General features: G+C 26.2%; 5 protein-coding genes across 8 annotated transcripts; 3 read left to right on the top strand and 2 right to left on the bottom strand.

Annotated features, from left to right (window-relative positions):
- The first annotated feature begins 160 nt into the window (after positions 1-160).
- Positions 161-4,616, top strand: LOC138179970 (little elongation complex subunit 2). Of its 2 annotated transcripts, none has more exons than XM_069113281.1 (10): positions 161-564; positions 1,126-1,510; positions 1,653-1,883; positions 2,005-2,420; positions 2,529-2,761; positions 2,904-3,055; positions 3,183-3,330; positions 3,447-3,675; positions 3,734-3,924; positions 3,991-4,616. In XM_069113281.1, the coding sequence occupies exons 1-10, from the start codon at positions 539-541 to the stop codon at positions 4,029-4,031; spliced, it is 2,052 nt and encodes a 683-aa protein (XP_068969382.1). In that variant the 5' UTR covers positions 161-538; the 3' UTR covers positions 4,032-4,616. The 2 variants fall into 2 exon arrangements, with proteins under 2 accessions (XP_068969382.1, XP_068969383.1); XM_069113282.1 differs by having other exon boundaries at positions 326-564; positions 1,126-1,501.
- A 79-nt stretch (positions 4,617-4,695) lies between these two features.
- LOC138179989 (ribonuclease H2 subunit B) lies at positions 4,696-13,602 on the top strand. 2 transcript variants are annotated; one of them, XM_069113329.1, is made up of 5 exons: positions 4,696-4,831; positions 10,733-10,971; positions 11,098-11,383; positions 11,529-11,749; positions 11,827-13,602. In XM_069113329.1, the coding sequence occupies exons 2-5, from the start codon at positions 10,810-10,812 to the stop codon at positions 11,917-11,919; spliced, it is 762 nt and encodes a 253-aa protein (XP_068969430.1). In that variant the 5' UTR covers positions 4,696-4,831; positions 10,733-10,809; the 3' UTR covers positions 11,920-13,602. The 2 variants fall into 2 exon arrangements, with proteins under 2 accessions (XP_068969430.1, XP_068969429.1); XM_069113328.1 differs by lacking the exon at positions 4,696-4,831 and adding an exon at positions 10,042-10,500.
- On the bottom strand, positions 5,284-9,000 carry LOC138179988 (annexin B9). 2 transcript variants are annotated; one of them, XM_069113325.1, is made up of 7 exons: positions 8,853-9,000; positions 8,636-8,683; positions 7,566-7,947; positions 7,288-7,440; positions 6,934-7,107; positions 6,224-6,405; positions 5,284-5,743 (listed from the first exon to the last, which is right to left on the bottom strand). In XM_069113325.1, the coding sequence occupies exons 2-7, from the start codon at positions 8,663-8,665 to the stop codon at positions 5,690-5,692; spliced, it is 975 nt and encodes a 324-aa protein (XP_068969426.1). In that variant the 5' UTR covers positions 8,666-8,683; positions 8,853-9,000; the 3' UTR covers positions 5,284-5,689. The 2 variants fall into 2 exon arrangements, with proteins under 2 accessions (XP_068969426.1, XP_068969428.1); XM_069113327.1 differs by having other exon boundaries at positions 8,636-8,687; positions 8,853-8,976.
- A 601-nt stretch (positions 13,603-14,203) lies between the features above and the next one.
- On the bottom strand, positions 14,204-15,985 carry bys (Bystin). The gene is made up of 3 exons (XM_069113302.1): positions 15,754-15,985; positions 14,568-15,499; positions 14,204-14,500 (listed from the first exon to the last, which is right to left on the bottom strand). Exons 1-3 carry the CDS (start codon positions 15,883-15,885, stop codon positions 14,272-14,274), a joined length of 1,293 nt encoding a protein of 430 aa, XP_068969403.1. The 5' UTR covers positions 15,886-15,985; the 3' UTR covers positions 14,204-14,271.
- Positions 15,986-16,125: 140 nt separating this feature from the next.
- On the top strand, positions 16,126-20,519 carry Mcm7 (minichromosome maintenance 7). The gene is made up of 11 exons (XM_069113278.1): positions 16,126-16,198; positions 16,798-17,056; positions 17,149-17,357; positions 17,847-18,010; positions 18,095-18,275; positions 18,343-18,480; positions 18,574-18,759; positions 18,842-19,055; positions 19,130-19,607; positions 19,726-19,877; positions 19,959-20,519. Exons 2-11 carry the CDS (start codon positions 17,017-17,019, stop codon positions 20,372-20,374), a joined length of 2,178 nt encoding a protein of 725 aa, XP_068969379.1. The 5' UTR covers positions 16,126-16,198; positions 16,798-17,016; the 3' UTR covers positions 20,375-20,519.
- The last annotated feature ends 156 nt before the right edge of the window (positions 20,520-20,675 follow it).

Here is a 20,675-nt window from a genome sequence, read left to right as displayed (position 1 = left end):
TTCCCATTACAAACTTTTTTCTTTAAAATCATTACGGATTGTTTCTTTTTATACGTGGAAACCTTTTTATACATCATGTATTTTTTAAATAGTTACATTAGTAAGGGGTATAGCAAGATAAAGGGGTTAAAACTGCACCATTCACCAATAGCTTACTGAAAGAGAACATCGTAAAGCAATTATGAATTCTTTACTTCGACCACAAATGTAATTAGAGTAAATAGAATACGATGTTTATGATAGTAAATTTGTAAAACGGAAAGCATAATAAATTTTGTGCATGTCAATGACTATGATAGTTATGTCTTATCTGTTATTGTCATACCTGTCATCAAGGGGTTATCAGAGAGTGTTGCGAACTTTAAATCTATAAATTTAGAAAGTAAACGCTAGCGACTTATGTATGATAACCTAAATTATACAATTTAAACAAATTTTTGTTACAACAGAAACGAAAAAGTTCTATAAGAATAATATGATATAAAAAGATAATTTGAGCACATGCAGTTCATGAATAGTTTATTTTAATTTATTAATCATGGATAGATTTTCAAGTATTGATTGGTAAGTACGAAGAATCATTTTTAAATATCTTAACTTATTAAGAATTAGTATATATTTTAATCAGCAGAAGCCACCAAGATTATTGCCATTTTTTTACTTTAGCAGAAAATAGATGATATTTATCATTTTAATGAAATTTATGATTCATACTTTGAGATGGATAACCATAAATTTTATTTATGCAAAACAGAAATTTTGTATTTTTTACTTAATTTTCGTATTTTTTTCAACCTTATTATGAATTATATTTTACTAATAAAATAAATTATTTTCCATATGTTTATGTAATAATTTATAAAAAATATTTGAAGAAAATATTTTTAAGAAATATTTTCTTTTATTCTTTATTAAAAATATGTAATCTGTTATATTATTATGAAAGTTTCTATTCTTAATTACATATTTGAGTTGTTTAAGATACTTTGCCATAAAAAAATGTATGTACATGTTAAATACATTTATTATTATCTAAATATTGATTATTGAAATTGTTATAAAATAATTGTAAATTTCTAAACTATAATAAATAAAAATTTTAATATTATGTATCAAATTTAATAGGAATAATGCATTGGAAGACCTAATAGATAATACTTTTGTTAATGAAGGAAGATTAGAGAAAGAAAGTGTGATGTATCGAATTATGACTGGGAATTTCAAAGATCCATTTAAAGATATTGAAGAAGATTATAAGAATGTTAAAATCAATCTAATGAAGGATGCTGATCCAGACTTAAATAAAATGGAAAAAGAATATGAACCTAAGCACACAAAAAAGATCAAATGTTATATACCTGGTATTGTTAAACCAATGTTTAAAAGTCTTAAGAAGTCCAAACTAAGCAAGGAACAACAAGCAATGTGTTTAAGAGTCTTGTTAAGATTTTCAAAATCTGATAAACCGAAGCTAACACAAATAGAGAGAAAAGAATTAAAAGTATATATGGTACTTAAAGCATAATGTCATAAAAAATTATTGAAATTGCTCTCTTAATAAAGAAGTTATATATGTGTAATTTTAAATTATTTTCTATAATATACTATATATAATATAATATATATAATATATATTATGTCTGTTATTGTAGGACTTACAACAAATAATATCTCAAGAACAAGATGAATTTTTGGAGTTTGCAAAAAGTAAATGGCATGAAAGATCATTTAAAATCACATGTGAAGATTATATAAATTTACGTTGGAAATTAAAGTTACAATGTATTTATAAATTACCTAGGTATTACACGGAAATAACGAGCATTCCATTTGTAGCAGATAAAAATATTCAAGTAAAATTTCTTTCTAATTGTTTACAACTGGTGAGTAATACAGATATTATTTATAAGTAGTTATAAATAATGTATATAATTAAAGATGTAGCTAATAAAAACAATATATTATGTTTTATTGCCTTACAAATCTTTTTTTTCTTTTTTGAAGGGTGAATTACAAAAAATAGTGTTGCCAACTTTTAGTGGACCATGTATGCTACATATAAATTCAGAACAATTACAAAAACGATTTCTTCCTGAAAAAGATAATGTCAAAGAATCACTGATGTTTTTTAAGCTACCTGTAAGTGAAGATGCAAATTGTCAAAAATTGGCTGAAGATAATAATGTAGATTTGGTAATTTCATCCAGTGGTCTTAATTGTTTAGTAAATAATATTGGTCCAACATATTCAAATTCGTGGATTTTACCCATAGTCATTAAAAGGCACAATGATAAAAATGTTATCTACATAGATAAGCCAGCACCCCCAGTTGCAAGTACTATACCAGAAAAAAATACTTGGGTGTATAAATATATTCTGAAATATTTTTTTATTGGTGCCAAACATTTAACTTTAGAGAGGTAAGATAGAAACTTATTCTTTCCACATATTTTTATTTAAATTGTATTTCTCTTTTTAATTAATTATGAATAATATTACAATTTACACTTTTGACTACATAATAATAGTAATGAAGATGATAATATATTTGATGATGTTAATTGTGAAAAACTATTAAAATTAGAAGAAGAATATGAAAATGCTTCAACAAAAATTAACAATAAGTTATCTTCAAATGCACCAGAAGAGGATAAAAGTTTTGAAGAAATTTTAACTCAACAGAATCTGACAAACTGTGAAGAATCTTTGCATACAACTGCTCCTAATTTTTGTAATTCCTTTAGTTCTACAAGTAATAAAGGTAAAAATATATTTAATATTTATATAGATATATGTCTCCTAAGTTATGTCTTGATGAAAATTACTAGTTATATAAGCTATAAAAACTGAAAAAAGAACAAGTAATAAAAGCATTGAAAGTAATCAATTTTATGAATTAATAGATATACAAAATGGAAACTCTGAAGTGATGGAAAATTGTGTATCATATAACTTGTTTACGATTGGACCACTACTTTCAGAACAGAATGAATTAATGAAAGATGTTATTAAAGAATATAAAATGTTAGTTCGAACAAAAACACATGGGTTTGAGGTTTGTGTTTGCTATGTAAAATTTAATATCCTTTTAATTTATTGAAATGTTTCTAAAAGGTAGTCTGAGAAAAACAGTTAAAATTAATAATATAGTGTTGAGTTAATTATTTACCTTATTTTTACAGATTTTAGAGAATGAAGTACAAAGATTATTATTGTTAACACCAAAATTAGAGCATCAGCCTGATCTTGGTGCTGAAGCTGTAACATTAGAAGAAGCATTGAAACAATGGGTATCTTTGATATTTAGGCCTCATACATTTCTAGCTCGAGGTAAATTATTTGCAATCAACAATATCGGTATAATAAATTAGTTGTATTATATTTGCATAGAAATATGTTACAATAATACACCCAAAAGTAATGCAATGTATGTATATTTATTTTAGTTCGAATATCAAGTGAAACATCAGAAATATTACAAATAGAACATCGTACAGCAATATCTATAAATAATGAAATTAAAAGACTTTATAACACGAAAGTTGAAGATACTTTGATAATTTTACATAATGTTATTCAATCTCTTGCAAATTTATCTCCAGGACGTTATATTTTGAGACATACAGTAAGAAATGGAGCATTTGCTGCTGTTTTTAAATTAGCAGATAGTTCAGGGTAAGTGAATGTAAAATAATGTATTATTTAATTTTATTGTCCCATTATCTATTTGCAGAAAAAATAATCTTGATATTCATACAATTTATGATGAGATATTTCACACTTTACCTAGTTCACCTTGGATTCCATTAGACAAAACCTTACCAACTCCAATGCTTAAGTGTTTTGAAAGAATGCCAGCTTTGTTTTATCCATCGAATAATAAAACATCTTTTGTTAATAAAAAACGCACCAAATCTAATACAGGTATACAATACTATATAATTATGATTATGAAGATAGCTATAATTAATATTATTAATATTTCCTTAGGAGTTGTACGTAGAAGTTTAAGAAATAACAAGAAAAAATGATCAGTACTCAATATCAACATAAGTGGAGAAATACATTTCTTTAACAAATTAGCTTTTTCTATTGGTTTTATTTCTCTACTTAATATACAAACACAAATTTTAAATTTTGTATGCTACCATTATTATTTGTTTATTACAGTAAGATTAAAGTCTGATACAATCTGTGTTACAAATGTATACATTTGATGTAATTTTAATTGTTTTTTAACTTCAACTATAATAAATTGCTATTGCATCTGTATAATCTTCTGTATCTTGTGTGACTACGTAATATAATAAAATATAGCAGAATATAATACAATCTATGATATATTATGGAATAACAAATAATATATCGTAATATACAGTTTCGGATCGAAATAAGCAATACATTCGAGACTATAGCAGTACTATTTGGCTTAATTTTATTCTCGAATGAGACAAAAAAGAACACGGAGAAGGAATGAGAGGCTTGAGATAACGGCAATTTCATAAAGTGATCAGCCGAGCAGTATATAACACGTCAGGATCGCTAATATTAGAATGAGAAAGCATTATATATATGCTATTCGTTTTCTATTAAATGATGTCACTATTCATTCGATCGCTTTCACAGACTTCTTACTCGTTTCGAATCTCTCACTCTGTCGGCGAATTCAAATGAAGAAGAGGGGATAGCGAGTTGCTTATTTTAAGTCAGAAACCAGTTATTATAGGCAAAACTTATTTTGAGATAAAACTGTAGTGTAGTATATTTCAGATTTGATTTCAGTTCTAGTATCTTAATTATCAGTCGTATACATTTTCTAAGGTTTCTTAAGGTAAGATAGGATAGTGAAAAGAGAATTGAACTTATGCTATCTCCCCTTACTATGTTCTCTGTATGTTTTTTTATTATTGGTTTTTATTTGAGTATTTGCATTGTGTTAGATGCTGTAAAGTTTGTATATTTAACAAGTTAAGTGTACATAAAAAAATAAATATTTATCGTATCTTTTGCGTGTATATAAAAATAAAAGTATTGTCTTTTTTTAAATAAATATAAAATAATTTTTTAAATGTATAAAATAAATACTATTAAAAGTAAATTATGTTATAATAATGTCATGTGTAAAATTTATAAATATTGAAATTAAATGTTATATAAAAGTATGTTTGATAAATATATAAAACCAGAGAGGAAATTTCCTTCCTGATATAACTTACACATATTTTAAGACTTATATATTTATAAAACACGGCTAGCCACTAAATATACAACGTACTAAATATATAATGTTTAACATTTTAATATATTTATATTCATAAAGATTTTTTTTATAACAATTTGTACAAATAGTAGGTTTTCATCGCCAAATATACATATATATATATATATATATAAACATTTTTAATAAAAAATAGTATAAACTATGCAATTTAGTAAACTAGTATACTTCATAAAAAATAAATTTTAGTATATCATAAAAAGCACAGTATAGCACCATAAAGATTCTTCAGAGATTCCAAAATTGTGTAAAAAATATAGTAAAATGCACAATCCTTTATACCCATATATTTAATTAATAGATTGATGTAAAGCAAAAGTATAAGCAAAAGTGTGCAAGACACTCATCTTTTATTTGAGCCATAAATATTTATTAAAGCTTTGGAATTTATCATGAAATATTTTCTCTTAATTAAGTAGAAACAAGTGAGAGTAAAGCCTTTTTGTAATCTCCAGATGTATCACCCTAGAACAGAAAATTTAGGTATTAATTTGAACATTAGTATTCAATTGCATGTGATGTAATCTGCAGTTAGAAATTTTTATTAGAATGAAATTTTTACTACTTTCTAATTTTAGTACTATGAGCAAAATTTTTGAAATCATATATAGTTATCTTTAATTCTTTAGATACACGAATAGCCCATTATACATCTATGAGATTATTTATCTTAATGAATAAGATATAAATCCGAACATACTGAACTAAATGGTTGATCGATAATGTAATACGTATCTCATGAGTATGGGTATCATCCGAGCATTGCATTACTTAATTAGTTAAAATCAAGCTTTACTTCTATTCTATGTTTTTTTAAAAACAATTTTATTATAGAACTATATATACAGTGTATTGCTAGAAATATATTTTAATAACATACTACAATACTTTACTAACTAATAATATATCATAAAATATTGAAGAAAGAGCAATATGAATACATACCGCAATCCAGCTTTCCAATGATTTTCCATAACGTTCTTCAAAAGCTTTTTTAATATCACCTAAATCAATTTCACTTCGAGAAACAATGATGCGGATCAATGTTCGATCTTTTGTACCAATACCATGCATACTGGCATACAATCGCTCAGCAAAGAAACCAACTTTTGATTTTACACATTTTACTGTTGTATAAAAATCATAGCATTTATATTAAATTATATAAAACACAGTTCTTAAATTAAAATATAAATATATAGTATATAGTTCAATAATGTCAATGCTACAATTTCATTGAACAGTGTTTCCCACACATCATTGTAATTATATTCAAAATCAAGAAGTTACAAATAGATAGAGCATTGTTCAGATTTCCTACAGCAAAAATAAATTTTCTAGTGTTTATTAGACATTAACGAACATACTACAAACGTACAGATAAGGTTTTCCCAATGAAAGTGAGTCTAAGTAAGATCATATTTGTACTCATTTTAATTAGAAAGACTTCATCCATCTATTGATAATATTCTCATAAGAAAGAGATAGAAATTTTTATTTCTGTTATGCACTTTTTGCTCTGTTTTTTTTAATAATCAGTCACATGACTCTGAGGACCTGATCTAGCAAAATATGATGAGGGTGTATTGAGAATATGACTGTTACAATGATCCAGGGAACACTGTATTAGGCATTTCTATAAACAAAATACTGACCTATTCCAAGAAGACCCTTCTCAAGGCTTCCAGAAAACTCTTTCTTAATAGCAACTTCAATGTCATGACCAGATATTTTTTCATATTCAATAAAAGTCTGTCTTAATTGCTGATAGCTACGTGTTACTAAAATAGCATTAAACTGTGATTCATCTGTGCCCCATTGTTTCTCACCTATACCAAAATAAATAATTATGTTTCAAATAAATATATTATATTACTTATATTATATTACTTATGACTAATAATTCTTATATCAAAACAAAACACAGATTTCTTTTATTTTATTAATAATTATTAAAAATAATCATATAATCCTCTTTTATTAAAAATAGTTTGTATTATTATAAATACCAGCTTCATAAAGTGCCTGAGCATCTGCTATAGCTTGTGCTTGATCTATTCCTTGATTTTCATCCCTGTTTGCTTGAACAAGAGAAACTAATAATCTTTTGAAATGTCCTGAAGTATCCCCCTTTAATTCACTTTCAAGAGATTTTCCATATACTGTTAAGAACAAAATATTTTTGAATTACAAATAAATACAAATGTTTTATATAATAGTCCTATATAAACTTATATTAAACTTATTTTTCTAAAATTTAATTAAAATAAATAATTTCTAGACTTACAGTTCTCATAAAATACTGCAATAGTACGTATACCGTAATTACTCAATGTACATAAAATTTCTACAATTGCTTCTTCATCAGTTCCTAATCCACTAACTGCATCATGTAGTTCTTTAGCATAATAATGAGGTAACGGTGTCATAAGAGCAATTATAACATCTTCCAATTTTCCTGTTAATTCACTTTTCAAATCACTAACCAGATCTTTTCCAAATAAAGTTTTATATGTTTCAGCAATTTCTAATCTCTGAACAATTCCTCTCCTTGTAAGTACATCAATAATAGTTTTTTCATCAGTACCAAAACCTTTCATTGCTTTACGCAACATTGTAGCATCTGCATTTGCATCAAATGGTTCCGCAGGATATACCGTTGGAGTACACTATAGAGGATTATTTCTTTTATATCATTTTAAATAAATTAAAATATTTATATATTTATATGTCTTTATATTATACAATTCATATATGAATAATAATTATCTTTTTACTTAAATCATTATTATAAGCTATCAACAAGTTGATACTATGATATGTAAGAAATTTAAAAAAATATGATTTATTAATATTAAAAAAAATGTTTGTTGTCATTAAATAATATGCAATTTTTTTTCTAATATATATATTTTAGTAAAACGATATTTAGTAAATTAAAGCAAAAAACATATATTTAAATATATACTTAAAATTAAAGAGCTTTTTTATATTAACATAATATGGAACTTATATCTAAAGTGTGTGTGTAGATCTTTTTTGAAGTAAACTCTTTTCCATTTAAATTAATTTTCTATATTCCAATAATTCGTGCTAAGGACATAAGTACTTTATTGCAAATTATTATGATATAAAGAATTTATAACACTAATAATATTAAATTTCTAATAAAGCATAAACTGTTTTATAAATATATATTCATAATAAGAAGAGAAGTTGAACGCTGATTGATTAGCTCAAGCGAAGCAGCGATAAAAATACGGTCGATCAATGCTCATACCAAAAATAGACTAATCTTAAAAGCAGTCACTTAAAGAATGTTTTTAAGCTTCTAATAAATAATTAAGAGATACTTACTTTAAACGGATAATACTGTTGTTGTGACATTTTTGACTACGCAGGAAACTGCCTAAAATAAATAAAGATAATTGTTAATTAAATTGATCAATACCAAAGAATAATATAAATATCTGTATTGTACATTGCAATATAGTCTATAATATTATTTTTTATGTTAATTTATGCTTATATGCATGAAAATGTATTTACAATAAAAATATCTTTAAAAATTTACCAATAAACTGTTTCCGAAAAATAAAAACGGAGAGGAGCTTTACGTTTGATAGCCGGCTAACCAATGATGGGCACACCCACTTTCGCATCACGTCATGTACATACGTACATAGTTCTTTCAAGGTGCTTACTAACTAGAGAGTGAGTAATGAGTAAGAGAAAAAAGGCCACAATGCTTCCAATGACATCATAACGGATACTATATGTATAAACGTATATACTTATACTTACATATTTACTTAATCATTATGAAATCAAGATTCGGGAATGTCATCAGTTAATGTATTTTGTATGTCCTCTTATGTTTACTAAATTTGTGTTTCACCATACGTGGATTTTTAAGTTTGAAATTATATTGTTGTATTTTCTTTATACTCATATAATAATAGAATAACTGTAGTTCAATTGGAAATTTTATAAGAACTTCTTTGGATAATTTTTAAAAGGTTATTCGACTTTTACAATTTTTTTGTTTAGTACATTCTATATTAGCAACTCTTACAAAAAGAAGAATGCAATGTAATTTATTTTAATAAATTTCTTTATTTTTATTTGCAGTTAAATATTGTTTTTGCCTGTATAAGGGAATATCAACAAAGAAGGATTTCCAGTATCAAGTTATAAGTGTAAAATATTCAAATTTATATTTTTTATAGTTTACTTATTGCAAAAATTTAAATTTTATACATCCAAATAATTAAACTATTTTCTTGGTATTTATATAATATAATATTGATGTATTACATAAGATTTAAAAATTTAATCGGATCATTTATATAAAATATAACGAAAACCGCTGATTTAATTATTTTTATATAATGTTAAATTTATTAAAATTATGTTAGTTAAGTTTGGATATTTTTATACAGATATATTTACTGTCTATTGTATGTCTATTGTGAAAGAAATGTACATAATAGGATAGAAGATATTTATAATTGTTATATTCCTATGTACGTAAAATTTAATATACATATGCATACAGGCATACAAATACGAAGAAATAATAAGCGTAATAAAATATATAGTGTTAATCATGCTATTGAATTAAAATAGATTGAAATTATATTTTTAAACTAGCAATATTTTTTTATGTATGTAAACATTAAAATGTGTTTTATACAAAATTACATGGGAATTAAACATACATACATCATATCAGTAAAAATGACATATGTGTAGTTTAAATCTTTCACACTAGAGTACGATTTTCATGTATCTTTCTTTTTTAAAAGATGGCTCATTAGCGCGGTAACGCCTCTTTTCTGCTAATACTCCGATCATCGACCATTCACTGATGTTCGACTACGCATCGAGATTTCAAATGTTGTTTCCTACAACATTGGCGGCATGTCGCGTTTAACCTGTTTATTTATTAAAAGAGATACACAATATAATATATTTCAATTATCTAGTAATAAGACGTTACAATTTGAGGGTTCTACGAAAAATGGCTGATCGCTAAATTTGTTGTGTGTATGTGCATTAATACAAGGGGAAAATTCTGTGAAAGGAATAAATAACCTAACGTAATATCGATTTGTGTAAAACGCGCGTAAATATGCCGCGTACCAAAGCATCACCAAAAAAATGTGTTAAAACAACAAATTCACATCCAGGCACAAATACATGGGTTTTCCTAATGAAAGGTGCATAAATAAAAATTATTTCGCATTTAAATTTCTCTATTATATATTATTTATAACCGTTAGACATATACCAGTATTACCCAAGATGATTAAACTTATTAATAATTATAAATATTTTCCTATTATTTATTAATTTTAAATATTTTCCTATTTCTTACTGTTTCATTAGTTAAACTATATTTCTTAATAATATATTCATAAAATAGATCAACATAATCTCTATGTCTTCCAGGTGATAGTTTAAATAATACAGATGGTGGTGTACCTGATGTTATTAAATTAAGACATCCAGCTACAAATCAACCTGCAATGTTTGTATTTAGTCCAGGCAATGTAACAGTACAAGAAGTTCTGACATTTGATGAAAATAAAAGGTCATGGTTTATAGATGATAATGTAAAATCTGATGGAAAGTTACATTTATCTACTCCTATTGATCCAATATTTTTAATATTACCTTATTTAAGAAAGGTAAATTTCCATTATTATATTTTACTTATTATTATATATGTTAATCTATTATGACATAATGTAGGGATTTAATTGACTGTTATGGGTTTAATATTCTAAGTACTAGTAAAAATATTACACTCGTAGTCACAACAAGCACAACCATTAGAACAATGTCTTTGGGATGAAGATTTTATAGAAACGACTCGTCTTACTCAATGTCAGAATTTAAAACTGACTCTAGTCGCTGACCGCAAGGGAGATGAATCTTTACAAGCTTATAAATTTAATGAAGAAAAAGCATTAATCTGGTTACATAAGAAAGTGGAAAGAGTAATTGAAGTATTAAAACAGAAGGGCATTCATGTATCACAGGGTGCTATTAGTGCTACTTATGTTAAAAGTACTAAACTTGAAACTGCTTCAGAAGTGGGTAAGATATGAAATAAATTTCATGCATGAAAAATTTTAGTAAATAGCAAATTCAATTATTGTTTCAATAAACATTCAGAGATAAAACAATGTCTATTTATGTTGGGATTAGGAAAAAGGTATTAATATACTCATTTTTTGTTTAGAATATTTAAAGTATGCACATGGCATTGTATCAGAGTATCTTCAAGAAGATTTATCAAAAAAATTAGCACAACATTTAAATTTAGCAGATGAATCAGAAAATAAGAAACGAAAATTAAATAGTCCTAAAGATACTGTTGAAGAAAAGAAACCTAAGAAAGATACAACTGAAAATGAATCAGTATTAAAACCAAAAACACCTGAGTCAACTAAATTAGAAAAGGTAATTTAAAAAAGGGTACTTGTGTCTTACAATGCATTTTTATAACATAGGTTTTCATGATATATCTTTTTATATAGCCTCAAAAAGCTACAATTGGTAAGAAAGAATTAGCTAGACAAAAAGCAGCAGCTGGATCCAAGAGCATTACTAGCTTCTTTAAGAAAAAATAAATTTTAGGTAATTTGAGAAATCTAAATATATAAAAATTTTTGAAATCTCGAATATTGCAATATGTATACACTCAAGTTGTAGCACTGTTATTCAGAACCAGGATCACAACATTGTAAAAATATCTTGAAATATTTTAAATAGTTGTTTAACCAATAGACAACTCTAATCAATAAGCAATTTCTTAAATATTTTTTAATATATATGTTGCAATCTCTCTACACTGGGGAATAGAATATTTAAGTACTTATTATAATTTTGGATGTACGTAAAATATATTGTAAAAAACATAAAAATTTTGAAAATAGCAAGTTTGAACATGTAAAAGAATTGGTCGTGTTCACAATACATTATTTTTAAATTGAAAAATATATTAAAAAGTAATTTAAAATGGATTACTTCTAAATAGATAATTTAATATTAAACTTATATGATATCTAACTCATGACGCATTGGAAAAAAATTCATTGTAAAATATCTTAAACAACCTGGAAGAATCAATTACCAAGGATCACGAAGGTGGCCTTAAATATAACAAAATCTATTAGTTATTACAGCAAATGTACTAATTACCATTATTGATAACAAAATATCAGAACTTTTATTTAAATTTTTAAATCCGTATTTGAGATTGTGTATAATTGAAAAATCTAATTGTACAATATTGTTCAACATTCATCAATTTGTATTATTGAATGTTTCTACATGTAATTTCGAAAACTAATCTAATAGTACAAGCACAAAAATAACATCTGATTTTAACATCTCAAAGTTCAATATTTTTGTATATATTTTGTATATCCATATACAGTCAAATATGTCAATATTTGAAAGTATTTGTATTTGTTTGGCATATTTTTACTGCTCAAAATAATTGTAATCAATCAGTCATTTTTAATAAAAAGGTAAAATATTAAAAAATTAAATGTATCGTATATGTATTTAAAATATTGTTAATGTGATGTAATTATCAATTTTTGTTTCTATTAAAAACCTAATATTAATGTAGATATTTCAAGTTCCATCATAAAAAAATGAATAAAAATTTTAACATGTATTTTGTAGTTACTAAGAAAATACATAAAATTTTAAGAAAAGAAACATTTCAATAAATTCAAATAATAAATACTAATTTGAATAATAGTATTTAGAAGCTATATGTTAATACAAAGTGATATAATTTAATTTGTTAATATACTAACTTGTCTCAAACTAAACTTTGTTAAGATGATATTTAAAGTAATATTGAAGAGTCAAAATAGAAAGAATATGGAGTGAACAATATTTAGGAAATTAGTATTGTTCTATTTTGCACACATGAGTTTTTAAGTATTTTGAAAAAAAGATAAATCAGATATGAATATGCATAATGAACTGATACTTAGTACTTAAATTAGGAGATTGAAAATACTTAGACTGATTCATTAAAGTGAAGCCACATTAAAATAAACTTTGTGAGATAATAAATACATATTTTAATCATTATTAGTTTTTTATTAATAGCAGTGATGAACGTTTTGACATCAGGTATTAACACTTTATAAATCACATTAATTATGAAACTCTTCTTATTTTGTACTAATTGCAAGTCCATTACCATTCCTTTTATATCTTGTATTTTTCTTACAACTTTTTAGTAGCTTTTCTTATACTTATAGAACATCTTTATAAAAAATTTAGCAAAATAACGGAATATTTCATTTATATCAAAATCTTCAATAACTTATTATAAATATTCATCTGTAAGAAAAATTATTTATTTTTTTAATTATTTACAAATGTTTGAATTTATATATCTATGTATGTAACATTTATTTACAAGGAATATTGTAAATTATATAAACTTTTTGTTATCAAGAATGGTTATAATTACCCAATTCAATATAATTATTGAGTACTCTATGTTTATCAAAAGTAATCGTGATTAGTTGCTAAAATTTTGTATTTCTGTAATTCTAGTCGAACATAGCTTAATATAGCATAATATAATAATATAGCAAACTAGCTGACATTTTTATTATATGTATATAATTGTTATGTTCAATTGTTTTGATATACAATAGTTCCATTATCGTCATTAAATTTGCAACGTACCATATATTGTCTAGAAATTTTTCTGATTCTTAAAATTTGATTGCACTAAAATTTATTTATTTATTGCCTGAAGTAACTTAGAAAGGATTAATAATTTACATGTTATTGCACTCTGTTTTCAGCAGAGTACAGATTCATGGATCAAGTATCAAGTATAGTAACAGTAGATAGAAGTTAGATTGAAACATATGATAAAAAAGATGAATTTCATTTTATAACTATTAATGTTTTAATTTACAAAATTAATAAAGTACAAATATCTAGCAAACCATAGGTTCTAATTTAGGTTCTGTGATTTCTATGTCTCTGCATTTAGCATGTTGCAATTCTCTTCTTATTTCAGGTGTAATTGTATGATGAGATTGTTTCCTTAATAATCCTAATAAAGCTTCTTTTTGTTCAGAACTAATATCACCCTTATAACGTTGTACAAAAGTTAATAATGCCTGATGCCATAAAACTGGAAGCTCTCTAGAATCTCTTTCGAATCTAAAAATAAATGTTATTACTGAAATTGAAACATTACTAAAATTATATCTCAATTTTAAATTTTTACCTAAGAAAATGAAATACCACTGCATCAATAACTCTATATGGAAGAGCATATTTTTTATCTAAAAATATTCTAAGAAAAATGCTATTAGCTCCAGTGTAATCCATTTCTGCAATTTTTAATATTGCTGCTGAAGAATGTAAAGTTGGTATTGAATTTTTAGCAAGCACAGATCCAATAATAACAGCTTCTCTTAATGTACAGGTTCCAGATTCTAAAAGTGGAAGTAAAATTCCTTTCATGAAACCAGCAGGTTTATACAGTGCTTTCCGTAATGCTTCATATAAATGAAAATTTAATCTTTTATATTCTGCTAAGTCATCTCTAATTCGTGGTAATAATATTAAATTATAAAATCTTTGCGCCATTTTTTCTTTGAGATTAGAGGCAAATAGTCGAGTAGCTTGATACATTGCTGCAGCTGACCATTTTGTTGGATCAGTAATATATAATATTTGTTCCCAATTTTTTAAACTAGGAACAATTTTGAATGCTTTAGGTAATTTTCCACTGCGATATTTTGTTAATACATCTCTAACACCTTCATACATTGCTTTCACTCTTGGGTCTAATTCTTGCATTTGAATTGAGCCTGCATCTGAAAATTGAGTTTCAATTTCTGTTTTCTTTTCTGTTAACTTTTCTAATATTATATCAGCTAATGTCTTTATAGGGGCAGCATCCTTAGGCATGAACATTTGTATAGCTCTTTCATCTTCTTCATTTATTTCAAAATGTTCATAATGCAGTGCAGTATCCTGTTCATCTTCACTTGATACTTCCTCTGAATCACTAAATTCAGCATTAGTGTCAAGTTTTATTAATGGTTTCTTTATAGATCTTGTACTCTGTCCAATTCCACTTTCTTCTTCAATTTCCATTTGTTGTCGTCTGGCTTGAGATAGGATTCGTTTTGTAAGAGCAGGGTCCACAAACTATACAGTTGCAATCAAAGTTATATATTAAAAATTAATTTATACTAAATATCTAGAATGATTTATTATAGTATAAGTGATGTAAATGTAAATTAATTTTAAAAATATTATATTTTATTCCATGACAAATTATACTAAAAGACTAAACTTTATCAATCAGAATTGCTACTGTGTTTTAAGAATAACACACTCAATAATAAAATATTAATCAAAATCATTTTTGCATTAAAAAAATGAAGATATATAAATCTAACCTTATCATCATCTTCGTGGCGAATTCTGACCTTTCGCCTGTTGTTCGATTTTACAGCTTTTTCTTCTTCTATTTGATCACCTAAAGCTGTTTTAGGTTGTTTAGAAACCTTTATTCTTTTTGCTTTGCCCATCTTATTATTTTACAATACTTCATACAATCAAGAAAAACATGTGACACAAATCATAAACATAGAAATATAAAGAATAGGAACCAAGCAATAACTGAAGTCATTTCCGAGGAGCGGGAAATGTGATATTTTGGAGCCACATCGGTGATTGGTTATGATCGCGCAAACGCAATCTTATTTTGATCGAATAAGAGTGAATCAGTAAAATTGGATAATTGGTTTATTTTTTCTTTCTGATATAAGTTATTGAATCAGTGACCAATGATCAATGCGGCCCCAAGTATCCCGTGACCATAATCTAAAACATTATTTTATTGTATGTGAATAATAAATAAATTTTTATTTTTAATAAAATTACATCGTTACTAAAGATAAAGAGATTTAACTTCACTTGTGATATTAATGTACATACTATATTTGTAACTCTGGTTTCTATCCTATTTTTATATGATTTATATATCTATTTTATTATTTATCTATTTTAACAGATTGTTTTATGTAGTGCTCGTGGTGGAGAGATTTGCCAAGGGGAGATTTGAATTTTTCATGTTGGTCTTATCTGTAATATCCATATTGTAAATTTGATCCAAGCTGTAAAATCTAAATTATACCTAACAGAACATTTTAAATATTTTAAATGTTATTAATTAAATTCTTTATATAATCAGAGAAATTTCCTCTCAGATATAATATATTAATGCAATTTAAATATTTAGTAAGCTTTACGCAAAATTTTGAAAGAAAACTTTGTGAACAGCAATATAAGCAAAAATATAAAGCTTTGTTAAACTTTCAGATAATTATAATCATAAAGATATATTATAAAGATAAAATTTTAAGAGATTAAATGTTAAAAACTTTTTAAGTAAAAGAATGATTTGCAGTTATATTCCGTATTTAATTATGAGGTTGTAGATTTGTATATTTTAGAATTCTAAAAAATTACCGGTGTTACAGTCGAATATCGAAAATTGTGGATATTACAGTCAAGTAAATATTCGGTTCGGTTTAGGCGGGAAGATTACTTCAAGAATAGCGTGTGTTTTTGTACTGCATTAACAGAACCTAAGTTGTTCAAGTAAAGATAATATTTACATTATATTTTAAAATAATTGTAATAATAAATTTAGAACAATGCCACCAAAAATATCAATGGATTATGCAAAAGTTAGGGGTGAGTATTTATGTTATAAACTAACCACTACAAAAGAATATATCGTAATTTAGACACATCTAATAAGTTGGTTAATTTCTCTGTTATTTTAGAACAATTAAAGATCTTTTTGACGAGCTTTGTAGCAATAGATAATGAAACTGGCAAGAAAGCACTTAAATATAAGACACAACTCAGTAATATTGCTCACCGTGAACAAGTAGATTTACTAATAGAATTAGATGATATACATGACTTCGATGATGAATTAGCAATATCTATTGCAAACAATACTAGAAGATATGTCAATTTACTTTTGGAGGTAAGTTTATATTTATAATATGGATATAATATATAGGGATCTTAATATGTTCATAATGCAAGACAGAAACATACTTCTCTCTTATACCCAAATATGATACATATCTTGTTCATTCATCAACAAACATGATTGGGAATTTAGGAATTTAAGATAAAGAAGAATATATTGGTGAACTTGCAGAAAGAATATTATGTTCCTTATATTGTTATTGAATCAATTATGTTTTATTTTATTCTGCTAAATTATAATGTTCAATTGAATTATTTCTTACATGTGTATAATGCTTATAATTCAGTCATTCATTCATAAATTATTTTATAAAGAGTGGACCTGTCTCAGGTTTATTATATCGTCTGTTATTATATTTGATTAAGGAATATCATAAGTCACATATGGACATTGTGAACATGTTAATATATTTATTTTTTAATATGGCATTAAGAAGTTATTTATTACATTGATTGAAAAGATGTATTTACATTTATGTAGCTTATTCAAGAGATGCTACCTGAGTTAAAAGAAAGACCTGTACCACCAAAAGATGCTTTGGATGTATATATTGAACATAGATTATTAATGGAAAGTCGTAACAGACATGATGGAGAGCAACGAGATCCGAGAAATAAATATGCCCCAGAACTTATGAGACGCTTGTATATCATTTTAATATTCATTTTTGTCTTTATATATAAATATATAATATTATATAATACAAACAAATTTTATGAACATTTCAGTGAAGTGTATTTCAAGGATTTTGAGACAGCAAAAGCATATTCTGTGAGAGATATAAAAGCTGACAAAATAGGAAAACTAGTTACAGTGAGAGGTATAGTAACAAGATGCAGTGATGTAATGCCCCTTCTTGTTGTTGCTACATATACATGCGATCAATGTGGTGCTGAGACATTCCAACCAGTAAGAAATGAATGATTCTTTTATGTTACAGGATGGAACGAAAATTTAATAAAATTGAAACTTTTAGGTTCAATCTCTCAAATATATGCCATTACGACAATGTCCCAGTGATGATTGTCGTATAAATAAAGCTGGTGGTGTGTTAGATATGCAAACAAGAGGATCAAAATTTGTGAAATTTCAGGAAATAAAAATACAAGAACATGTAAGTTTTGTATATGTGTATAAGTTTTTTATATTCATAAATATTTGGTAATAATTTTTATAATTGTAGTAATCATATTTTAATAATTCTAAGAGCGATCAAGTTCCAGTGGGTCATATTCCAAGAACATTAACAATATACTGCAGAGGTGAAACAACAAGAAAATGTTTACCTGGGGATCATGTACTTATCACGGGTATTTTTTTACCTATTATAAAATCTGGTTTTAGCGTTCGAGTGGGTGCAGCTCTTCTAAATGAAACTTATTTAGATGCACATGTATGTAATCGATTGTTTTAATAATTTTATAATATCGTAATATATCTAACATACTTAAATATATATATTTTTTATGGTTTAGAGAATTGTCTGTCTCACTAATTCACAAACTGCTGATGATAGTAACGCAGTATTAACAAACGATGAATTATCCTTAATAGTGGAGGAAGATTTTTATGGTAAATTAGCTCGTTCTATCGCTCCAGAAATTTATGGACTTGAAGATGTTAAAAAAGCGCTGTTATTACTGCTAGTTGGTGGTACAGATAAACAAAGAGAGGATATTAAAATTAGAGGTTGTTTAACATTTAAGATTATTGTTTATATACATATTTTTTTCTTTTCGCTTTATTATATCTATCATTTGTAGGTAATATTAATATTTGTTTAATGGGTGATCCTGGAGTTGCCAAGTCTCAGTTACTTTCGTTTATAACGAGATTAGCTCCTCGATCTCAATATACAACTGGTAGAGGATCTTCTGGAGTAGGTCTAACTGCTTCAGTTATGAAAGATAATTTAACTGGCCAAATGATGCTCGAAGGAGGAGCTTTGGTACTAGCTGACGAAGGTGTTTGTTGCATCGACGAATTTGATAAGATGGCAGATGCTGATCGAACTGCTATTCATGAGGTGATGGAACAACAAACTATATCGATTGCCAAAGCAGGAATTACAACTCGTTTGAACGCAAGAGTTTCGATATTAGCTGCGGCAAATCCTGCTTATGGTAGATATAACCCAAAAAGAACAATTGAGCAGAATATTCAATTACCTGCTGCTTTATTATCACGATTTGATTTATTATGGTTAATTCAGGATCGTGCAGATCGCGGTAATGACTTGAAGTTAGTATTTGTACAAATATATTTTTTTATTTACATATACAGAATTTCCACGGATTTACTATTCAACTAGTAGAAAAGTGTGAGAATATACAATAATTTAATCAATATATTTTTTCAGAATGGCTCAACACATAACTTACGTTCATCAGCATTGCATACAACCACCTATGGAATCGCAAGCTTTGGATATGAATTTAATTAGAAGATATATTACTGTATGTAAAACGAAACAGCCTGTTGTTCCAGAAGAATTGACTGATTATATAGTTGGTGAGAATTTTATTAAATTTCTCTAATGTGATACTTATCACAGTACGCATAATTATATTTTTAAACAATTGCCATTTCCAGAGTCCTACGTGGAAATGAGGAAAGCAGCTCGTAATAGCCAGGACAAAACTTTTACATCTGCACGTAATTTATTAGCGCTTTTACGTCTATCGACTGCACTGGCGCGTCTAAGATTATCAGATGTCGTTGAAAAGGCGGATGTTATTGAGGCGAATAGATTAATAGAGATGTCTAAATATTCTATTAACTATTCTGAAACGTTATCAACAAATGTCCAAGAAAACCCAATGAGCCGAATTTTCTACCTTATTAAAGAACTAGCAAGCAATACGAAAACTGTTAAAGTATCAGATATATTGGAACGATGTACTACTAAAGGATTTAAACCCGACCAAATTAACGATTGTATCGAAGAATATGAGGCATTGAATGTGTGGCAAGTAAATCAGACAAGAACACAAATTACGTTTATTTAAATTTTCGTTTCGTGTGGATTTAATATGCCGCTAAACATTATTTTTATACTTTTATATTTTGAAAAGTACTCTTATATATTTCCACTCATCATTATAAGGAAACTTTGTATGTTAATGGCATAAATTTTATTTATATATTCATGAATTCTTTTAATTATACATCACCTAAAACATATGTATCAATATAATAGTCTATTTTGCATGATGTGTATGTATTTGGTAAAAATAAGGCGAGCAAAGACAATAGTCGGTGGCGGCCCGTAACGTCTTCGGAAGGTATCAGGAGTGCCATTTGGGTAGG

Source organism: Bombus flavifrons, chromosome 5 (assembly GCF_040668555.2).
Source record: "Bombus flavifrons isolate JBK064 chromosome 5, iyBomFlav1_principal, whole genome shotgun sequence".
Classification (NCBI taxonomy): Eukaryota; Metazoa; Arthropoda; class Insecta; order Hymenoptera; family Apidae; genus Bombus; species Bombus flavifrons.
This window is presented reverse-complemented; position numbering and strand designations above follow the sequence as displayed.